Raw genomic sequence first — 19127 nt, 5'->3', positions numbered from 1 at the left:
CATCTGTGGATGAAGTGTGACTAGGGCAATAAGTTGAGCTCTACTACACTGGAAAAATACTTTCTTAAGATACTTATTAGAATAATGAAATGGAGTGAAAAATATCTTATATCTGCATCCCAAGGACAACAAGACCAATCCAACTTACTTTACCACTGGAAATTCTTTAGTTTGCAGTGCAGAGACATGGCCTGTACTACACTTCTAGACAACATCCCAGCCCTACATTTTTATTGAGAGATGTTTACACACAATTTAAAATTAACCTCTCTGGCAGCTTAGAACTGGAGAAGTATGTACTCTCTTGTTATTCCTCTTCAAGGGGGAGAATTAGAGAGGGAGAATGTTGAAGAAGAGTTACCAGGAATAAAAAGCAGGCACTAGCTAGGTGTGAGAACAGGCTAACACCTGGTGCACTGTGTGTTTTTCCTAAAGTATGGCATGAAAGATAAATAGATATGTTACAGAAGCTGTCTTGTGGAAAATCGTATCCCTACAGCAGGAATGTATATGTTGAACAAATTGGTTAAGAGACCTGTAAAAAAAAAAAAAAAAAAAGAGAGAACAAATAAACAACTCACCTTCAGAGAGTAAAGAATGGTGACTGGATGGTGACAAAACTCTGTAATGTGACACTAATGAGTTTGTGGTCATTCACATCCCAGCCTACAAGAACCCATGCAGAAAACATTGCCAGTTAGAGGCAAGAGAAGCCATGAGATGTCAAACCTGATGGAAAAAGATACAAAAAATAAAAGAAGTCTCATCACCCATAGAAGAATAAATTATCAGGATAAAGAAATAACTCAACTGGTCAAAAGAGAAGAAGATAAATTTAGAGGAAGAAGAAAAGGCATTGTCAATTGCCCTGAAAAGGAGCAGTATCAGCGAGATAACAAAAAAAAACAGCTTCTATAGGATGAAGGATACAGTCTGGATTGAAATGACTGAATAAGGAAAAAAGGAAATGTAGGATTAATAAAGAAATACCCTTACTACCCTATCGAGAAGCCTATGTTCTGGGGAGGAAGGAACAGTCATGGAAGATGACTAACGTATTCCTGTGGTAAACAATGCAAGAGATTTCCAAGGCAAAAAACATAGTGATAGCTCTATGGCCAGAAAAAAGACAAAAGGGAAACCTTATAGTGGGGTTGAGGAATAGTCCCATGCCATCAGATGAGATTGAGAGTGGGAGAACAGGAAAATTGCCCCAAAAAGCACGAGTAATACACTAATCTACAGTAAATGGGGTCTATAAGTGTATAAACTGGGAGAGCAGAACTCTCAGTGGACTGAAGTAGAGGATCAGCTTCAGAAAAAAGTTATATCCAGACATACAATAGCCAGCCTTCAGAGAGGGAATGGAACCATTAGAAAGTAACAAAATATCTCAGAACAGGAAAAAGGTTGAGCTTCTGAGACTGTGTACAGGATGAACTTGATAGTGCCATGTAGTTCAAAAAGGCAATAAACCAAAGTTAGCAGAGATGTACAACTTGCAACAATTCAAGATACCAAAGTATAAGGAACACTCCCAAAAACTCTCAACAAAAAGAAAGAGTGCAACAGAAATCCCTGAGAGAAGACTGAGGGAAGTAAATACCAGAAATTAAAGCAATCCAATGAAGTACATCCCAGAAACAAAGAAACCATGTCAGCTTGGGCACAGTAGAAAACTAAGAAATACAGGATGGAAAAATGGTATGTGCAAGTTTACCCAATAAAGCTGACACTGTCATGAGTTAAAGCCTCTTAAAAAGATGAATAGATAACAAAGAAACTGAATAAGTAAGATACAAAGATAGGTAGATGATGAGTGAGAAAGAGAGAACTCCAAGCTGAAAGATGAGATTCAACTAATGGACACTCATGCAAAAAGTTAGTTCAAGGTTCAGCAAAATACAATTGGTGAAAGAAAACAAAAGACACATAACCACCTAATAAAAACTGTGAAGAATGAAAGTGGGGTTATCCTATTTTTGTAAGGAGGAGAGAATTAGAAGTAAAAGCAAGCATGGAACTGCACCAGCTCAGCCAAAGTAACAGAAGCAGTAATTCCAGAAACACAGATTTAGATCTGAATGAAACCAACCATCTGGCATACAATGGTAGTAATATCACTGACCATCAGAGTAACTCTGGTCAACATTAAAGTATTGAATGACTTCTGTTGAGGAATGTCCAAAACACAAAAATACGAACTTGAAATCCAGATGATCTACAAAATTAACTTTGTTTTAAGAAATAAAACTTTCCTAGTGTGTGAATAATACATAGGCTTAATGATTAAATATTTAATCATTAAATGAAAGAAATAAAAACTTTTACCCTAAAAACACTTGCATTTCCAACAACTGGGATTATTACACAAGGAAGATGAGTTGTCCTCCTACTTAAAGAGTGCTATAGTTTAATGATGATTGCTTATGGGTTGGTGCAGTAAAAATTAATAAATTAAGCCCAAATTACCCAATTTCTACAATAAGGAATGCTATTAATCTATATACTATGCTCTTCTTGTTAGAAATGTATTGTGAGCCAATTAGAAAGACAGTGTTTAAGAATGTTATTGGTATTAGTGTAATGTTACAACGCACTTGTTATTCTAGAATTAGTCACATAAAAGTAATTTTCAAGACACTCTAGTAACACCCACATGTGCTTAAAATAATGGTAACTTTACTTACAAAGTAAGTTATTGTTCAATCCACTTACCTTCAATGACTGCTTTTCACCTAAAATGAACCTTGACAGAACAACTACAAACAAAGGCATTGTTGCTTTGACTAAAAGAAAAAATAAATAAATGTTAGGCTTAAAAACTAGCTAAATAATATATTCTCAAAATTAATTTTAAACAAAGTTCTATATTGTTCAATAAATTTATTAACACCACCAATTATTTAGTTGAATAATGAAGTACAGTCACATGTACTTGTGAATGATGCACTGAAAGGTCAGACAGGTATTGTCATATCACACAAAATGGTTTAGCAGCATATACCATAGATCTCAAGTATCATTTTGAGAATGTTCTAATATAGAATGACAAGGAGCACCCAAAATATTTATTGTTAAGAAGAAAAGTAACTTATACTTAACCACCTGTCAAAATTATTTTACTATGAAAGTTAACAATATTACGGTTAGTGGTTCTAATGAGAATATATTGTTAGTTAAAATACACTTGTCTTTGTATGTTAAGGTTCTGTAAAACTAAATATACATTATGTGTTAAAACAATTATCTATGTATATATATATATATATATACATACATTTGATAAGTAGCAAGAGTGGAATATCAGCCTGATGCAGAAGTGGATTATGAACTGTACAACTGAATGAATAATGATGATACTGTTTTATTACTACAAACAATCATTAAGTTTTATCTCTTAAGCAAGCTCCTGAGTCACTGTCAATACTAAAATAATTCAGTGTATTATTCTACTAAACAATGAGAGAAGTGGAATCTTCACAAACAAATAACCAACATTTGGCAAAAAATTAGTAACAAAATATGACATTCCAGTTAATACCAAATTTATTCAAAAACCAGGCACAAAACTGAGGTCTATACTATGTAAAAACTACACTGACAAACACCACACCAACATTATTTATAAAATACAATGTGATAACTGCCACGACTTCTATATTGGAGAAACAAGTAGAAAAATGGAAACCAGATTCAAAGAACATAAAAAGTCACCTTCACACGTTTTCGAACACTGCAAGTCAAATAAACACAACATAACCATAGAAAACACTCAAATACTAAATAAAGAAACAAATGCAAAATTAAAGAAGCCTTACTTATACAACAACTTAAACCCAAAATAAACCAATATAAAGGAATGCCTTTATACCTATATTAATATAATAAAATAAATAAAATTATATATTCAAACATCTAATACCGCCCTCTACATTTCGACACACAGTTACACAACTGCTTTCAAACATGTGGTCAGCTTCCGGTCAGTTACCTCTTTCTTTGTGAACCTGACGATGACCGAAGAAGGTCGAAACGTTGTTCACTCTTCTATGTAAAATATTTTCTCAACCCAAAGGAGCCGTTTTTTGCATATAAATTGTTATAAACTCTGTTTAGTACTGGGAACAAAACATAACGTGAAGTATGTGGAAGACTAAAATATAAGTCTGAAATTATACTTTTACACAACTTGTATTTCAAATCTGAAATGTATAAATTAATGATGTGAAAATAATATAAATAACTGCTGGTTATTTTATCACAAATGTTAAGACAAAACATATATTTTTCTCATATCAATAATAACATTTCATAACTTATACTCTGCTTATTTTAACTTCAAAAACATCATAGCCTTTACAGGTTATCAAAACACAATAACAAAATATAAGACATTAGAGGTATGTATAGTTATGTACAGTATCCATTTTAAATACAAGTATATATTTTACTAAACACAAAGATATGGATTTGTTTATCTGATTTAACTGTAATTATTTTAAGATGAATACACATTTAAATTATTTCATTTTTAAATACATCTATTATAAATGAATAATACTACAAGTTCCATTTATTTCAATTTTTCATCATAGCTTTGGAGAGCAAAAAATATGAATATTTGTGAATGTTCGGTAAATTATACTTTAAAATGCATAGATCATACAAATAAATGAGGTAAAAAGTTATCTTCATATTGAAATAGTTTACCCACTATAGAAATTGAACTTTCTCCATTATTACTTCATAGTAATATGTTTCATTTTAATTTTTTTTAACAATATATTTTAACCTACATTTACAACTGAAATTTTTAAGTTTCATGTTTGAGTTTTAAATGGCCATCTTTATCTATTTTGCATAAACTTCTGATAGACTATACATAAAAGTTATGAAATTCCTATCATTTAGATTTTGCAAATGAAATACTAAAAGCACATTTTTACTCGTAGAAATGCTATTGTTATTTTATCGAGAAAAGATTAAACATTTTTTATAAACTTGGAAGTGATGGTTATTAATATTTAGTCCTAAGCATTTTGTAATGAGATCTTAATTTAGCCAAACATAAAAGCTATAGTTCAGTTTCAGAAGGGCACTAAGTTATGCAGTAAAGGTCAATGACCTTACTTTTTCATTGTGTATTTTAAAAGTGCAAGTAATACATGCACTTTTTTAGTATTGTACATTTTCAGGTGAGATTAGAAGACTGACTGCATAACAACAACACAAAGTTTGTATACACATTTATTACTTTAAGATCAATACAATTAATTATGTTACTCTAAAAGACAGATGATGTGAGTGATGAATTGTATAATGAGATGAGGGTTGTTATATAATAAGGATGCTGATGAAATAATCATGTAAAACTAACTTTGGACACATGGTGAGAGAAAGAAGTTTCCTGAAGTGATCCAGAATGGTTTTCTATACCAAAACATCAAGGATTCAATCAGAGAGAATGTCTGTTTAGATTTATTGTTTATTAATTATGATGTGGTTACAACTAATCCAAGGACTGAAGAACTTCTGTGTCTTTAGGAGAATATGAAGTCGCAAGTTCAACAGTTTGTACAGTTTTACTTCCAGAAGACAATATGAGATTAAAGATGATACAGAACTGTTTTACAATTTGCTTTCTTAATATGAAGACTTCTGGCAATTTGTTCCACTTTCAATGGATTTTCACTAATCATGTGTTCATTGTTTCAAAAATTCACAGTTGGGACCACAGTTATACAACTATTAGAATAATACAATAACATACTACATGCACATACCATAATTTTTATTTTTTTGGAGGGTTATGCTCCCAAATAAATATACTCTGCACTTATACGATTAGTATAAGTATACATTAGTATACATGAATGTATGCATGAGGATTTGATGTATATAGATTTTCAGAAAGGATTCAACAAGATGGAACATCAGTTTTACTAAACAAAATTCTCTCTGCAAGCTCATTGAAGTGAAGATTTGCTTGATGGAAGAAAGATCTGTTATACATGAAGTTCAAACATGATTCATGTCACAAGTGGCGTACCTCAGTGCTCAGTATTAAAACCTTTGGTTTTTATTAACATCAATGATACACATCAAAAAATGGTCAATAAGTTATTTAAATTTGTTGATCATATTAAGGTTTTAGATTTTGCTGGCTGTAAAAATAATGCTGCTGCTTTACAAAAGAATTCAGATTATTTGATAAGTTATGTAAATAAATGTCAGACATGTTTTAATCATAATAAATGCAAGATAATGCATGTGGGTTATCATAAGCTGAATTATAAGCATAATTATGATGGGAATAACTTTAACGGTGTTGGGAAGGGAAAGATGTTGGTGTTTTAGTTGATAAGTCATCCAAAAGCAATGTTCTGCTGCTAGGACAGGGCAAATACAATTCTAAGTTGCATCTAAAGAAATACTGAATACAAGTTTAAAGAAACTATAATTTCATTGTATAGGTTACTGACAGGGTAAAATTTGGAATACTGTGTTCAGTCTTTGGCTCCTTACCTTAGAAAGAGCAGTCAATTCTTGGAACTGGCTCAGAGGAGGGCTATTAGGTTTAAACCTGGGATGGAAAGGTTGTCATATGAGAAGTTAAGATCTCTGAAATTATTTACTCCTAAGAAAAAGAAGAGTTTATTGAAGATCTGGCTTTGCTGTTCAAGATTGTTAAGGAAATTGACATTGTTCATGCATCATATTTTTTTCATATTTAATGGTGAGAATGGTAGGACTAGGATAGACAAATATAAATTTTGGCAAGGTAGTAGTTATACTATACTGAGACAGCTTTATTTTTGTAATAGAGTGGTTGGCTTTTGGAATGGGATATATTTAATTTAAGGGAATTTATGGGAATGCTTGATGAGTATTTGAATAAGGGCTGGCTTAGATCATTTTATTTTTATTTTAAAGTTTAGTTTTGTAATCTTATAATGTATTACAATGAACAGCAAGATGACTACATATAATCAGCATCAGCTAAGGTAAACAGGGATAATTTAAAGCCTTCTCTATAAACCTGGAATAAAAATGAAAGTAAAAGAAAAACAAGAACAAAGAAAAATTACTTTAATATATAGAAAGGAAAAAGGATAAAAATTGAAAAATACTTTCAAAATGAGCTAAATGATAACTATATATATGCCTCAATTAGAATAAATACAAATTAATTCCTAACACAAAATAGAAAAAAAGACCAGAATAAACACAATAATGAAATCAGAAAAACTACAAACATAAAATTATGATAAGTAAAATGAGACAAAGATAAAACTCAGGTCAAATAGACTTAAACACAGAAAATAAATAAAAATATAAAAACAACAAAAAACAACTCTAGCTCTATCTGCTGTACCTTGATTAAACAAAACTGTAAAATAAAAAATTCAGTTTCACTGAAATATAAAAAGAGAGAAAAGGTAATAACATTTAAAACACAAAAATATACTGAAAAAATTGTATTTTGAATGCATAAAACTGAAACTTTGTACTTAGGAATAGAGATAAAAGAACTACAGGAATTCCAACACTCTTCCTTTATATGTAGCTCATATTATATTCACTTTTATCATATAATAACAGTCACCATTCAAGCCATCAAAAACATTATTGTTGTACACCAATGTAGGTGGTGGAGGTAGAGGAAGTCTTGATGGAAATGAGGCGACCCCAAAAGTATGCTTATTGTTGTAACTAGTTCACTTACTAAATATTACAGTATGTGTAGGCAACCCCCTCTTTTTTTTGTTGTTGTTGCCTAAATCACCTTAGGTCACTGCCTCTTAACGTAGAGGTCCTGAGAATGTGTGCCATGCAGTAAATGACCAGACAACATGTAAAAGTTCATTCAGATTGCAGGTTTTGACTAAACATGATTTTTGAAAAAATTAAGAAATCTAAAAAGGCTTATGATAATAAGTTGACTGATAATGTTAAAACTAACAGCAAGAATTATTTAGAGTACTTTAAGGGTAAGCACAATGTTAAAACAAAAATGAGCATTTGAAGGATGCTGATGACAAAGCTTTTGTTGAAAACTGAAATGGTTAAGCTTTTATTCTCTTCTGTTTTTACAAGAATGTTACCAAGATTGAATATTTCTGATCTTGAGTAGTCCATATGAAATATAGGAATTAAGTCAAAACAGGCAGACATTAATCCTTCAGTGTTAAGTAAGATAGCTGATCAAGTCTTTTATACCCCACTTAAATGCCCTTGGCAACATCTAACTTGCAAATCCGTCCTCCCAATGCAATGTGCGTTTTATCTTGATTGTGTATACAAACAGTTCACTCGGATAATGTAATCACTTTTTTGAGACTTAGGTATGCTCTATCTTGACAATGTATATAAAGCACATCACTCAGATAATGTAATAAATTTGAGACTTATGTACCTTCTATTGTGACAATGTATATAAAGCACATCACTCAGATAATGTAATAAATTTGAGACTTATGTACCCTCTATTGTGACAATGTATGTGAAGTACCTCACTTAGATAATATAATCAATTTGACACTTGTGCACCCTTTATCCTGACAGTATATATAAGTACATTACTCAGATTATGTAATCACTATTTTGAGACTTGCACCATCCCAGTCTCCAACACTGGCTCTTAGTGTGGAGGAAAAGCAGAAGTCTATAAAAGGAGGTAAGTATTATATGAAATATATTTTCAATTTAGGAAAATGTTAACTTCCAAAACTTACTTATTATCTGCTGACACTTATAGCAAGAATACCACACTGAGAAGGTGAAGGGGCCAGCAAGGGCACTGTCTATACAGAAAGCATCTGTAGAGAACAAGGCTTCACTAAGATGAGAGTAGTACCCATGTGGAAAAAACACACTACCTCCAGGACTGATTTGCCTTTCACCCAGAACTTAATATTGGTATCAAGCATGGAACAATAAGTGAGTAATTTTCATAGGACAGCTCTTGCCAGATCACAGAGGTTCCACAACTCAGGGTTAGAATTGAAGGGTCATGGTCCCTATTGCCCATGTTGGTGGGTAGGCCAGTTGGACCACAATGTGATATATATAGATATAATTTTGATCGAATCTCAACCTGTAGCAATAGAGTGACATTTTTTGAACCACTCGAATTACAATGAGAAAGGAAGCAACACTTAAGTGGACAAATGTTCTCTGAGTGAGCCACATATAACCTCTGGGACTGGCAGGACAAAACAAATGATCAGTATTATGATTGATGGTAGAAGTAAGAAATGGTAAAAAAACCATAGAGAGAGAAGTATCCCCCTCCCTAGTGGCCAGAGACTTTGTAAGAAAGGTTTGTTTTGTTTCTGAATTTCATGCAAAGTTACATGAGGGCTACCTGCGCTTGTAACAAAGGACCTTTCAGGTTATAGAAGGACCTAAAGGGAGAGACAGAAAGTCCTACAAACATGACAACTTCAACTAAAGACATCAGCATGTCAGCAACAATAAAATACCCTTTAAGGGAGAGATGATGCATGTTACACGAGACTATAGGCTTGAATGATTGTCAAGACAAGGCATATAAAATGACCTTAATATCTTGAGCAAGTAATGGAAAAAGGCCATTTGGGAAGAATCCTGGATAGAAATGGTGAGTCCAAAACCTTCATATTTTTAGGATACCTAAAAGGAGGTGAAAATGTGTCTGACCTAAATGACAGGTGACTATATTAAACCTGGATAAAATACAGGACAAAACAACATATGGTGAACACATTTCATAAAGTGAATGCAAACCCCTTGTGAGGCACACCCCAAGCAACTGTAGACATCAAACCCCAATGAGCTGGGAAGAAGTCTTAATGTAGAACATTGGTTTGAGGATGCATCAGTAAAGACAGCCAAACAAGAGAAAGATACAGGGTAGACTCACAGCAAGAAACTGTAGAAGTGGAAATCGTGTATAGGCCAGCCAGCCAGCCAGCAACATCTCCCAAGTAGAAGATCAAAATACAGTCAGAACTCTGAGTAACAGATGAAGTGAAGAAAAGTCATAGATGAGCAATTGCCTCCAAGCAGAAATGAATATATCTACCATTCAAGCCTAAGAATGACATAATGAAGACTTTAAAGCTTGTAGTTCAGTGTGAATGAGTGGCTAAAGCTATCATTAGAGGCCCAAACTTAGAACAAATCTATTGAAAAACTGCACAGCAGAGAATTCATGTGGTCAGGAGAAAGTGAGGACCGAGACTAAAAACTGTTATGAAATCCATCACATCAGCAAAATGACAAACCAGGGCATTGACAAGATTGAAATAAGCCCCATAAAGAAAGAACAAAATTTAAGAGAATTAATTAAATGTTGCATGAGGATATTCCCCTACAAAAGATCTATTGCACTATTGCCTGTTGGAGAGAAAGCTTGAAATTATTGATGCAGAATGAAGATTCATTCTTTATTCTTATACCCTTTAATTCCTGACCTTAAAGATGCAAACCTCATTCCTGAAGTGAAGTATCAGTGAAGAGGTAAAGTACAGACAAAGCAACAGTAGATACTCATGTGCACACACAAATAGATACCTAAACATACATACAAACATAAAAGCTAATGAAAGAATTGATCTAATCCAATCATCACTCACAAACTAAGATGTTGGAATTGATGAAAGGGACTTGTAAATCCAGTAGATTGAGGTTCCAGATCCATTAGTTGCAATGGGACTAGTGAAAAAATAGCATGTGTCCCCATCCCAAAAAAATCAAGAGATCTGAGGCAAGTCCACAAGCTCAGAGATAAAACCATCCCTGTAAGTAAAGGTTGACTGCTCATACCATATCCTGGAGTTGAATAGGAGTTGGCTGAGCTAAGCATAAAACCTGGTGAAAATCTGTATAACCAAGCAGAAGATCTAAGGTGCTGATACCAGATCAAAGGCTAAATCCCTTAACTGCACAACATGATCCCTCTACATAAAATGTAGCTAAAGGCAAGATGAATTCATTACAAGAATTTAGAGAAATGCCTCCTCAACCTCAAACTTAGACATTCAGAAACATGGTGAAGAATGTCATTGTAGTGAGAAAGGACTCCATTGTGAACTGGGGAGGAATGAAGAATGGGTTGAATAAGAAAGAGTGATGATTGACCATTAATCTTTCATGTCTCAGGAACAAAGAAACAATAATAAAATCCCAGAAGAATGGAATAAACTCTCACTACCATCCCTGTGATCAATAACTCTGGTAGCTGTGAGACAAAAATCCACACCCCATTGGTTAGATGGAGGTGAAAATACCATAGGGTGAGAGGATAATGAAGAATTGAATGGAAAGACTAACCACTATAACAGAACATGAAGTACACATGGACCTGCACTGAAGAAATACCATGTGTCCATCAATAGTTGTAACATCACTCTAACAAACCTCCTCCTTCCACCTAGGATGCTACTGATGCCATACAACCAAAATGGAATGGCCCTGAAACTAAGATCTGAGTCTATTCAGCTACTAGAGGCAAAGAAATTCAAGAGGCCAACAACAACAAAAATGCCAATGGGTGACCGCAATCTGCAATCCAATGCTTGTGTGACACTAGCAAACATCAAGTGATGAAAAAGGCAGGCACATATAACACCAAGAGGATACAGCAGGTAGACAAAGTTCCAACACCAAGGTATCTCTACAAAAGGTATGAAAGCAGTAAATCTGACCAAAGTGAAAATCATTATGTCTGCATAATGAGGTGGGGACCATTGGTAGTTTGCCAACAATTTGTAGGTAAAGAAATACTACAAACAAGTGTGAGAAACAAACAAATACAAAAAAGGTAATTGGTTCAAAGTCTGTAGAATTGAAAAAACAAACAAACCTGTAAATGGAGAGACAAAGCATGCCATTAAACAAATGAGGGTACATGGTACACCTATCCCATCACATGATAAAGCAGTAAATGTCTCAACATAAACCAGGAATATCAGGTGAATAAGGAAAACTGTTATCCCCTCCAACTGTTCCACTATCAAGGGAGAAGTAGACTCAAAGGTCACAGTAAAAGCCCCAAAATTTCATAAACCCAAATGATTAATTGAAGAAAGGGAGTAAGAGGTAGATAGTCTAAAGTGGACTCATGAGAAGCCAATTTAGGAAAGAAAAGCATCAGATAAACCAAGTCTAAATTCTCCCCATAAAACCAGGATCAACAAAAACTACAGAGGCCCCATGAGAAAACACTTCCAGGCCAATAGATCAATACATGGACAGCCTCAACTGAGTGGGGTATAAAAGAATGGATCACGTGAGACCAATGCTTAGATAGGGAAAGCCAATGTCAAGGAATAGTTAAGATGGCAGGAAAGGGTAAGTATGTTCTGGAAATGCAAGTCTCTTCAATTTTGGATAAGTCAGTATTAATGGAGTGCAATAAAACTGTTACCAGTGTTACAAGGCCTTTGTGAACAGTGAATTTGGTTTTGCTTTTTTCTACTTACATTAATAATATTGATGACAGTATCACCAGCAAAGTTTTCTTACTACACTATATTCTTGGATGTTTATAGATGTATTAAGAATGCTAAAGTACAACAAAGAACAAGATTAACTAGAAAGTTTGACAAATATCTGGCACATTACCTTTAATTATAAGTGTTAGATAATACACTTGGATATAACTTGAACCATAAACATTAATAGATGGGAATCCACTCAATATAATGACTAAAAAAATGTTGGCAGGGTGGTGGATAAGTCATACAATTTATCATGGGAGTATTTTATTGCTAATGGTACAGCTAATAGAAGAGAGAGTGACTTCTACATACAAACCAGTTACACTTCATTTGAAATATTGTGTAAATTTTGGTCTCTATTTTAGAAAAGGATGTTGACTTATTGGATATGGTTCAGAATCTGAGAAGGGCTTCTAGGAAGATTCCAGAAATAAAAGGGTTATCTTACAGACAGGTTAAGAGTTCTATTTTTCTCTTGTAGTGGACAATGACACCTTGAGACTATGAGGGATATCCATGGATTTCCTGAATACTGGGAGGGAGAGAAATTATGTTTTACTTTTTTTTTTTTCTTACAGATAGATGTGAAGAAAAAATCTTGGAGGACCAAATAGTTCCCTGTTGTCTACAGCAGCAAATTAACATAACCACAATGATGGAAGAGCCATACTCTGAAGAGGTCCATTTTACAAAAATTCAAAGTTTTGAAGTGAACACATTATATTACATTTTCATTGACAATATATGTACATATATATATTGTCATGTCAATTTCATAGGACTGCCATATATATATATATATTATAAATATTTATAAATATATTTATATATTTTTTGTAGCATTGTGGGTTTTCTTTAACAATGTAGTTAGGTCTATGAAATTGACATGACAAACATATTTATAAGTAGGCAAACTGTTATAGAGCCTGCCATATGGCCACCAATTGCATATTCAATTGAATGTTTATTGTTAAACAATCAGTTTTTAAATTTTACACAACTGTTGTGTTAAGAGGGACAGGTGTCATATGATTGGGAAAACATAATATTTACTTTCTATACAAGTCTGTATACTGTATGTGATCTTTGGATACTTAATTTGATATTTTCTGTTGTTTTCTTGGACTCAGGTATTTTTAGAATTTTTGGTTAGATTTTGTTTTTAATATTAAACCTTCAACACAATGTAATCCTAAATTTTTCAGCAATAATAACCCACACTGCTACACTTTAATGGCATTGATATTTACATATTTAAACAAATTTATTTTAATGTTTTTTGTTGTTGTTTTCTTAAATATAACTTTCAATCTGTAGTATTCCTGCATAATGAGACATGTATCCCAACCCTATTGATGGTTAAAGTAAAACTTCTGGATGCTGTATCACAGAGCTAGAATACTATACATTACTCATCTATGGGCATGATCTTATACATTCCTATTGTGAGTTATCATATTTTCAGGAGTAATCTACAATTATAGCTTTTCTCAATCTGACAGAACAAAGAGATCACTTTAAAAATTACTTATGACTAGCACATGTATAACCGTTCATGCATCAACATATGTTGAAAATTGTTTGAATCTTCAAAATAAGTAAAATAAGAGAAAGAGGTTGAAAGTAAACTTACATGTAAATACTCATATGAAAATACTGGTATATCATATACCACTAGCAACAGGTTGAATGTTCATCTGCTAATATATCTACACATCATTTGTTCATAACATTATAAATCTACTGTTTCAGTGTTAATACATGCCAATCTGCTTGATTATAAATTTGTCATGAAAAGTAACAGATTGGATGTACTTTCAAATTTATGATAAATTAACAAACGTAAAATAAGGTGTTGTATTACTTTAAATCTATTCGTATTTCCAACAGATATAAAACATTATTGAAGTTGTGTTGGGTTAATGTACCAAAACACAGAAGAGTTGTAGACATACCTGGGGGAAACCTTATAACACCCAAAAGCTGGATAACATGAATTAACAAGTGGCATTTATTGTTTATAATTTAGTGTGCGAAGAATATTCGTATGTCAACAAGTGACACTCGCTGATTGAGTGAACACGTGCGACAAATAACTTGTACCAAGTCTAGAACTAGAAGATATACTGAATCAACACGTCATTTATAATTTTCCAACGTTACTTTTAATTTTATGAAGCAGGTCCGAATGTCTCTGTCAGAAACAGCGGCAAATAATAATATTATTATATAAAGTTAGTATATCAATGTCATATATATATATATTTATACTACAAACCATTTTCTCACCTGTATGAGCATACGACACTGGAACTTTCCATAAACTCACATGTGATGATAGGGATCCGAAAAACTTCCCTAAAGCTAGAGGAATAATTAATTTCCAGTAATACGTTCTATTCATATTAATGTACGGTCTAATGCTCCAAAGAGCAAATAATGGACCTGATAATAACGTAGTTACCAAAAGTTGAATCATAGTCAACGTCATTGGAAAAGGGAAATCATTTAATATTGTTTTACTTATTACATTATTTCCCGAACTAACTGAATACCACAAAATACATAAAAACAATATATAAAGTACACTTTTAATACTAACATCTTCGCTCGACATGACTGAAAATATTAATGTATAAATAACAAACAACTAATACAATCTTGACTTCATACCAGAGTAAAAAAAAAAGAAAGTCTAACTTGACACGTAGCGTACGTTACACCGTTCGAAAAAACGACAAACGATTAATAGCACGATCTATTTTCCACACCGTACCAGTAATCAACAAATGTCACACAAAGCGACCTCTGGAAACATATTATACACAATACTAAGTCAAATAAAATGTTATTACTTTTGCCATATATGTTCCACTAAAAATTATTTTCTTTACTATTAGTGCTGATAATATAGTTATAGTATTGTTAATACATTTGGCTAAAAAGTTTCGGTCGTTGATAAAGTACGAGTGAAAGCTATAAACTGGTGTTAAAATAAGTCAACATAATACACAGTTGCATTATAAAGTTCATATAAGTTCAGAATGGGTATTGTCTTGTTTTTATATAGAATCGTTATACACACGTTGTAAGAAACCTTGTTTATCAAATAAAATGCATGTACAACAAGTCAAAACTTTTCAATATTTATTCAAGTAAATAAATGCTCGAAACAGCTGTTCGCCCTTTGGTAGAGCTCCGGACTTCTGAACAGATGACCCGAGTTTAAATTTGTACGATGCCATAAATTAATTCCCTACACTTTAAGCTGTGGAAGTGTTAATGATTGGTGATAGGTATTACTGACCAGCTGTTTTACTCTGGTCAGTAGTTCAAAATTAGAGTTGGGAGCAGGTAACTTCTGTAGGGTTGTAATTTGTTTAAATGATGAAAGAGCTGCGGATAGTAATGATGGTGACAAATCAGATAGGCTTAGAAAATTGTAGCGCATTTTACGTCAGGTTTCTTGTACGTTTAAGGATAGATTATAAGGCTGAGATAATAATCAAGATTGGGTTTGAAAGTTGTTTCAAGTTAGTACAGTCATTCCTAACAAGTAGAGCAAATCAAGCACTGTTTGTTTGCTTTTTTTTTCATTTTATCTGTGAAGTGATACATGTAAATTTGTTCTTTATATTAATATAGTGCAATTGGTATCACTTGTAAGCATAACCTACAACTGTGCACAGCTGGCACAGTTTGTAAAATTGTTAAGGGAAAAATAATCTAATTTGTTATTGTTTACTTGGACTTTAAATTGTTTTCAACAAATGATTTTTTTAAAAGCTCACTAATGAAAGACTAATTTTTAAAAGATTAGCATATGAAATGAAATTATTTTATTTTGAAGAGGTAAGCACAAAGCTTTATAATGGGTTATATATACGATAACTATATTATCTAGATTATTGCTGAGTTACTGGAGAACGGAGGGACAGTTGGCTTGGCTACAATAAAATGTAGCATTGAATATACTTTAGATTCATGTTCGACTGTCAGGCTGATAGTCATGACATCAAAAAATGAGATCCAAGAATTTCTTAAGATGATGATATGATTAAGGCAAACTTTTAAAAATATGGATAATTAAGTTAGGACCAAGAATAAATAAATAAAATGCGAAATAAAATACAGAAAAACAAAGAGAAACAAAGAAGATCAAGAATAAACTTACAGAAAATTAAAAGAAGATGAAAGGTGAAAGACAAGAACCTAATAAAGAAATTAAAATAAAAAGATATACGATTTAAAGAAGAATTTAAATTAAAAATAAGTCTGATTGAAGACAAGATCGATCAAACTATTGGAGATATACAGAGATATAACAATAAGAAGATTGAAAAAGTTTGGAAAGGCTGTAATTCAAAACTGAAAAGGTACAGTAAAGTTGGGATGATAAAATTAATGAAGTCCAAAAAGAAACAAAGAAAGACAACAATGATGTAAAATAGAACATAAGTGGCATATAAAAGAAATATGAAAAATGAATTATTAAATACAAGGTTTAAATCACCCAAACCACTTTCTGCAACCCAAAACATCAACTGTTACCAAATATGTAAAAGGAAAATGTACTTGTTACATATCTTTTACCATTGATGATGTACCAATGTTACTTAGGACCATCCTGGAATTCTTCAGCCAAGACGTTACCAAATCCAGTTCCAGAATTCACTGGTCGTCTCAATACTAGCCAGTACAAAAACCAATGGACTATAATAATGTGAAGGTAGCATGGCAGTCATACCAAACTTAGTGCAAAATCATTTCTATAATTATGAGGTGGAACAATGAATAATAAGTCACTCATTATCCAGCATATTTCAAGTCATACATCAGAAAATAAGTGTCCAACGTAAAGTTCAATAACAATGCATATAGAGGAAGAAAAATACCTGAGGTGAACTTAGAGAAAAATTGGAAATACTTGCCCATTTATCTTACTCACATACTTCTTATGAAATTATGAATTAATTGGAATGTGACCTGTTTATAGATGCCATAATGGGTGGTTATATGAGAAATAGGCTAAAAAAGTAAGCATAAATCCTTAAAAGATGTTCTGTTATTGGCAATGAAATTAGAATTTTTTTAAAATAGGAAATAAACAACTGTAACTATGACTTAAAACGTCACAAGAGCTTTTAGTGTAAAAACATCAATTTCATCTAATAACAGCTAAAAATCAATTAAAAGAATTAGTTAGGAAACAAGTTGCACAGAATAGAGAAAATATACCACAATATAATGAGTATTTAGAGTGTAAAATGGAACATTATATTTCCAAAAACTGTAGTAAAAGTTTGGAGAAAGTAAAAAATCCTCCCAGCTGATATCAGAAAGAATAAATTGTAATAGAGATGATAAGTCTGACCAATTCAGTTGAGACTATGAATAATCTACAGTTGTCAAGGTATCAACAAAGCAATACCCTAAGAAAGAGCATTCAAATCCAACAAAAATAAATGAACAAAAGACATCAGGAAATAGAAATTAACTAGACTTATGGGGTAAAGCTCCTCTTAGTTTGTCACATATACTTGTGCTATTAACATCAAGTGGATATAAGATTATAGTAAGAGGTGAAATTAGAAGATGACCCTACTGTAGAAAACGTCTATCTGTCTCATGATATGTGGATAACTGACATCATGAAAGAGTGTATAATGAGAACATTTTTATGTATAAACATGAATGCAAGGTTTATTCTATCTTCAAATAGCTTCACATTTTATGACCAGAAAATCACTGTATACAACAAGGCACTTTCTACACCAAGATAACAAGAAAAGCAGTCATTGTACTACCAGTAAGTGAAACGTTTATACCAGGACTTGCTAAAAATATATTTACATCTAGAGACTGGGAAAAATAGAATTAAACATGGATTAATAGTTGATAGAAATTTTGCGAATTTAAAGAATAAAGGTGTCATCATTAGAGTGATGAACACATCAAACCAAAATTTGGGGCAAATCTTGATGGAACATTGCAAGAAGTGAAGCTGTACAGGTATTTTTCATATCAAAAAACATCAAAAGCAGCCATCTCAAGGAAATATGCAAGAAGTCTAAAGTCAGCTCCTTGCATGAGAAGAACTTACCATCTCATTTGCACGAATTGTATGACCACAGCTATGGGGTCTTACAACTGATAAATGCTGGTGGTTACATAACTTGCTAATGACATATTAAGACATCACTTCTACTGGACCTCACTACTTTGGTCAAACAAATAAAATATCTCAGGAGATTGATGTGGAAAAGCAGGCCCAAAACATTTGTCAGCCAGACTACTTACACTTACAGGTTGAGGCTTTTCAAGAGATAAAAACCATGAAAGAACAAGAAAGACTAGAGTAGATGCGAGTTTTCTGGGATACATAGTTTGGAGATGAGAAAATTCCACAGATCTCTTGAAGACTATCTTTGTCCATAATTGTCCAATGTTAAATGACTTATGACGTAAGATTATTTCTTGGACTGTACTCTTACTATTATTGTTTTGTGGAATATTTCTTTATCACCTCCCTAGAAGAAATTAGTTGAAAAAATTGAAAATGTGATCTTGACATAGAATTAAAATGAAAATAAATATATAGCACATATATATATATATATATATCATTACTAGGCAGTT

At 32.5% G+C, this 19127-nt stretch overlaps 1 protein-coding gene across 2 annotated transcripts in view; it reads right to left on the bottom strand.

The window, feature by feature from the left end:
• Positions 1-15267, bottom strand: part of LOC143223656 (solute carrier family 35 member E1 homolog) — a 46865-nt gene extending 31598 nt beyond the window's left edge. Inside the window, exons 1-2 of one of the 2 annotated variants that reach the window (XM_076451898.1) lie at positions 15162-15267; positions 2719-2789 (exon numbers count right to left, since the gene is read on the bottom strand). In XM_076451898.1, the coding sequence (XP_076308013.1) occupies positions 2719-2778 (60 nt within the window). In that variant the 5' untranslated portion in view covers positions 2779-2789; positions 15162-15267. Of the gene's footprint in view, positions 1-2718; positions 2790-14777 lie in introns of both variants that reach the window. The other variant, XM_076451897.1, reaches the window with a different exon arrangement.
• Positions 15268-19127: the final 3860 nt, after the last annotated feature.

Source organism: Tachypleus tridentatus, chromosome 8 (assembly GCF_004210375.1).
Source record: "Tachypleus tridentatus isolate NWPU-2018 chromosome 8, ASM421037v1, whole genome shotgun sequence".
NCBI classification, from domain to species: domain Eukaryota; kingdom Metazoa; phylum Arthropoda; class Merostomata; order Xiphosura; family Limulidae; genus Tachypleus; species Tachypleus tridentatus.
The sequence above is the reverse complement of the archived record's forward strand: the minus strand, read 5'-3'. Positions and strand labels throughout refer to the sequence as shown.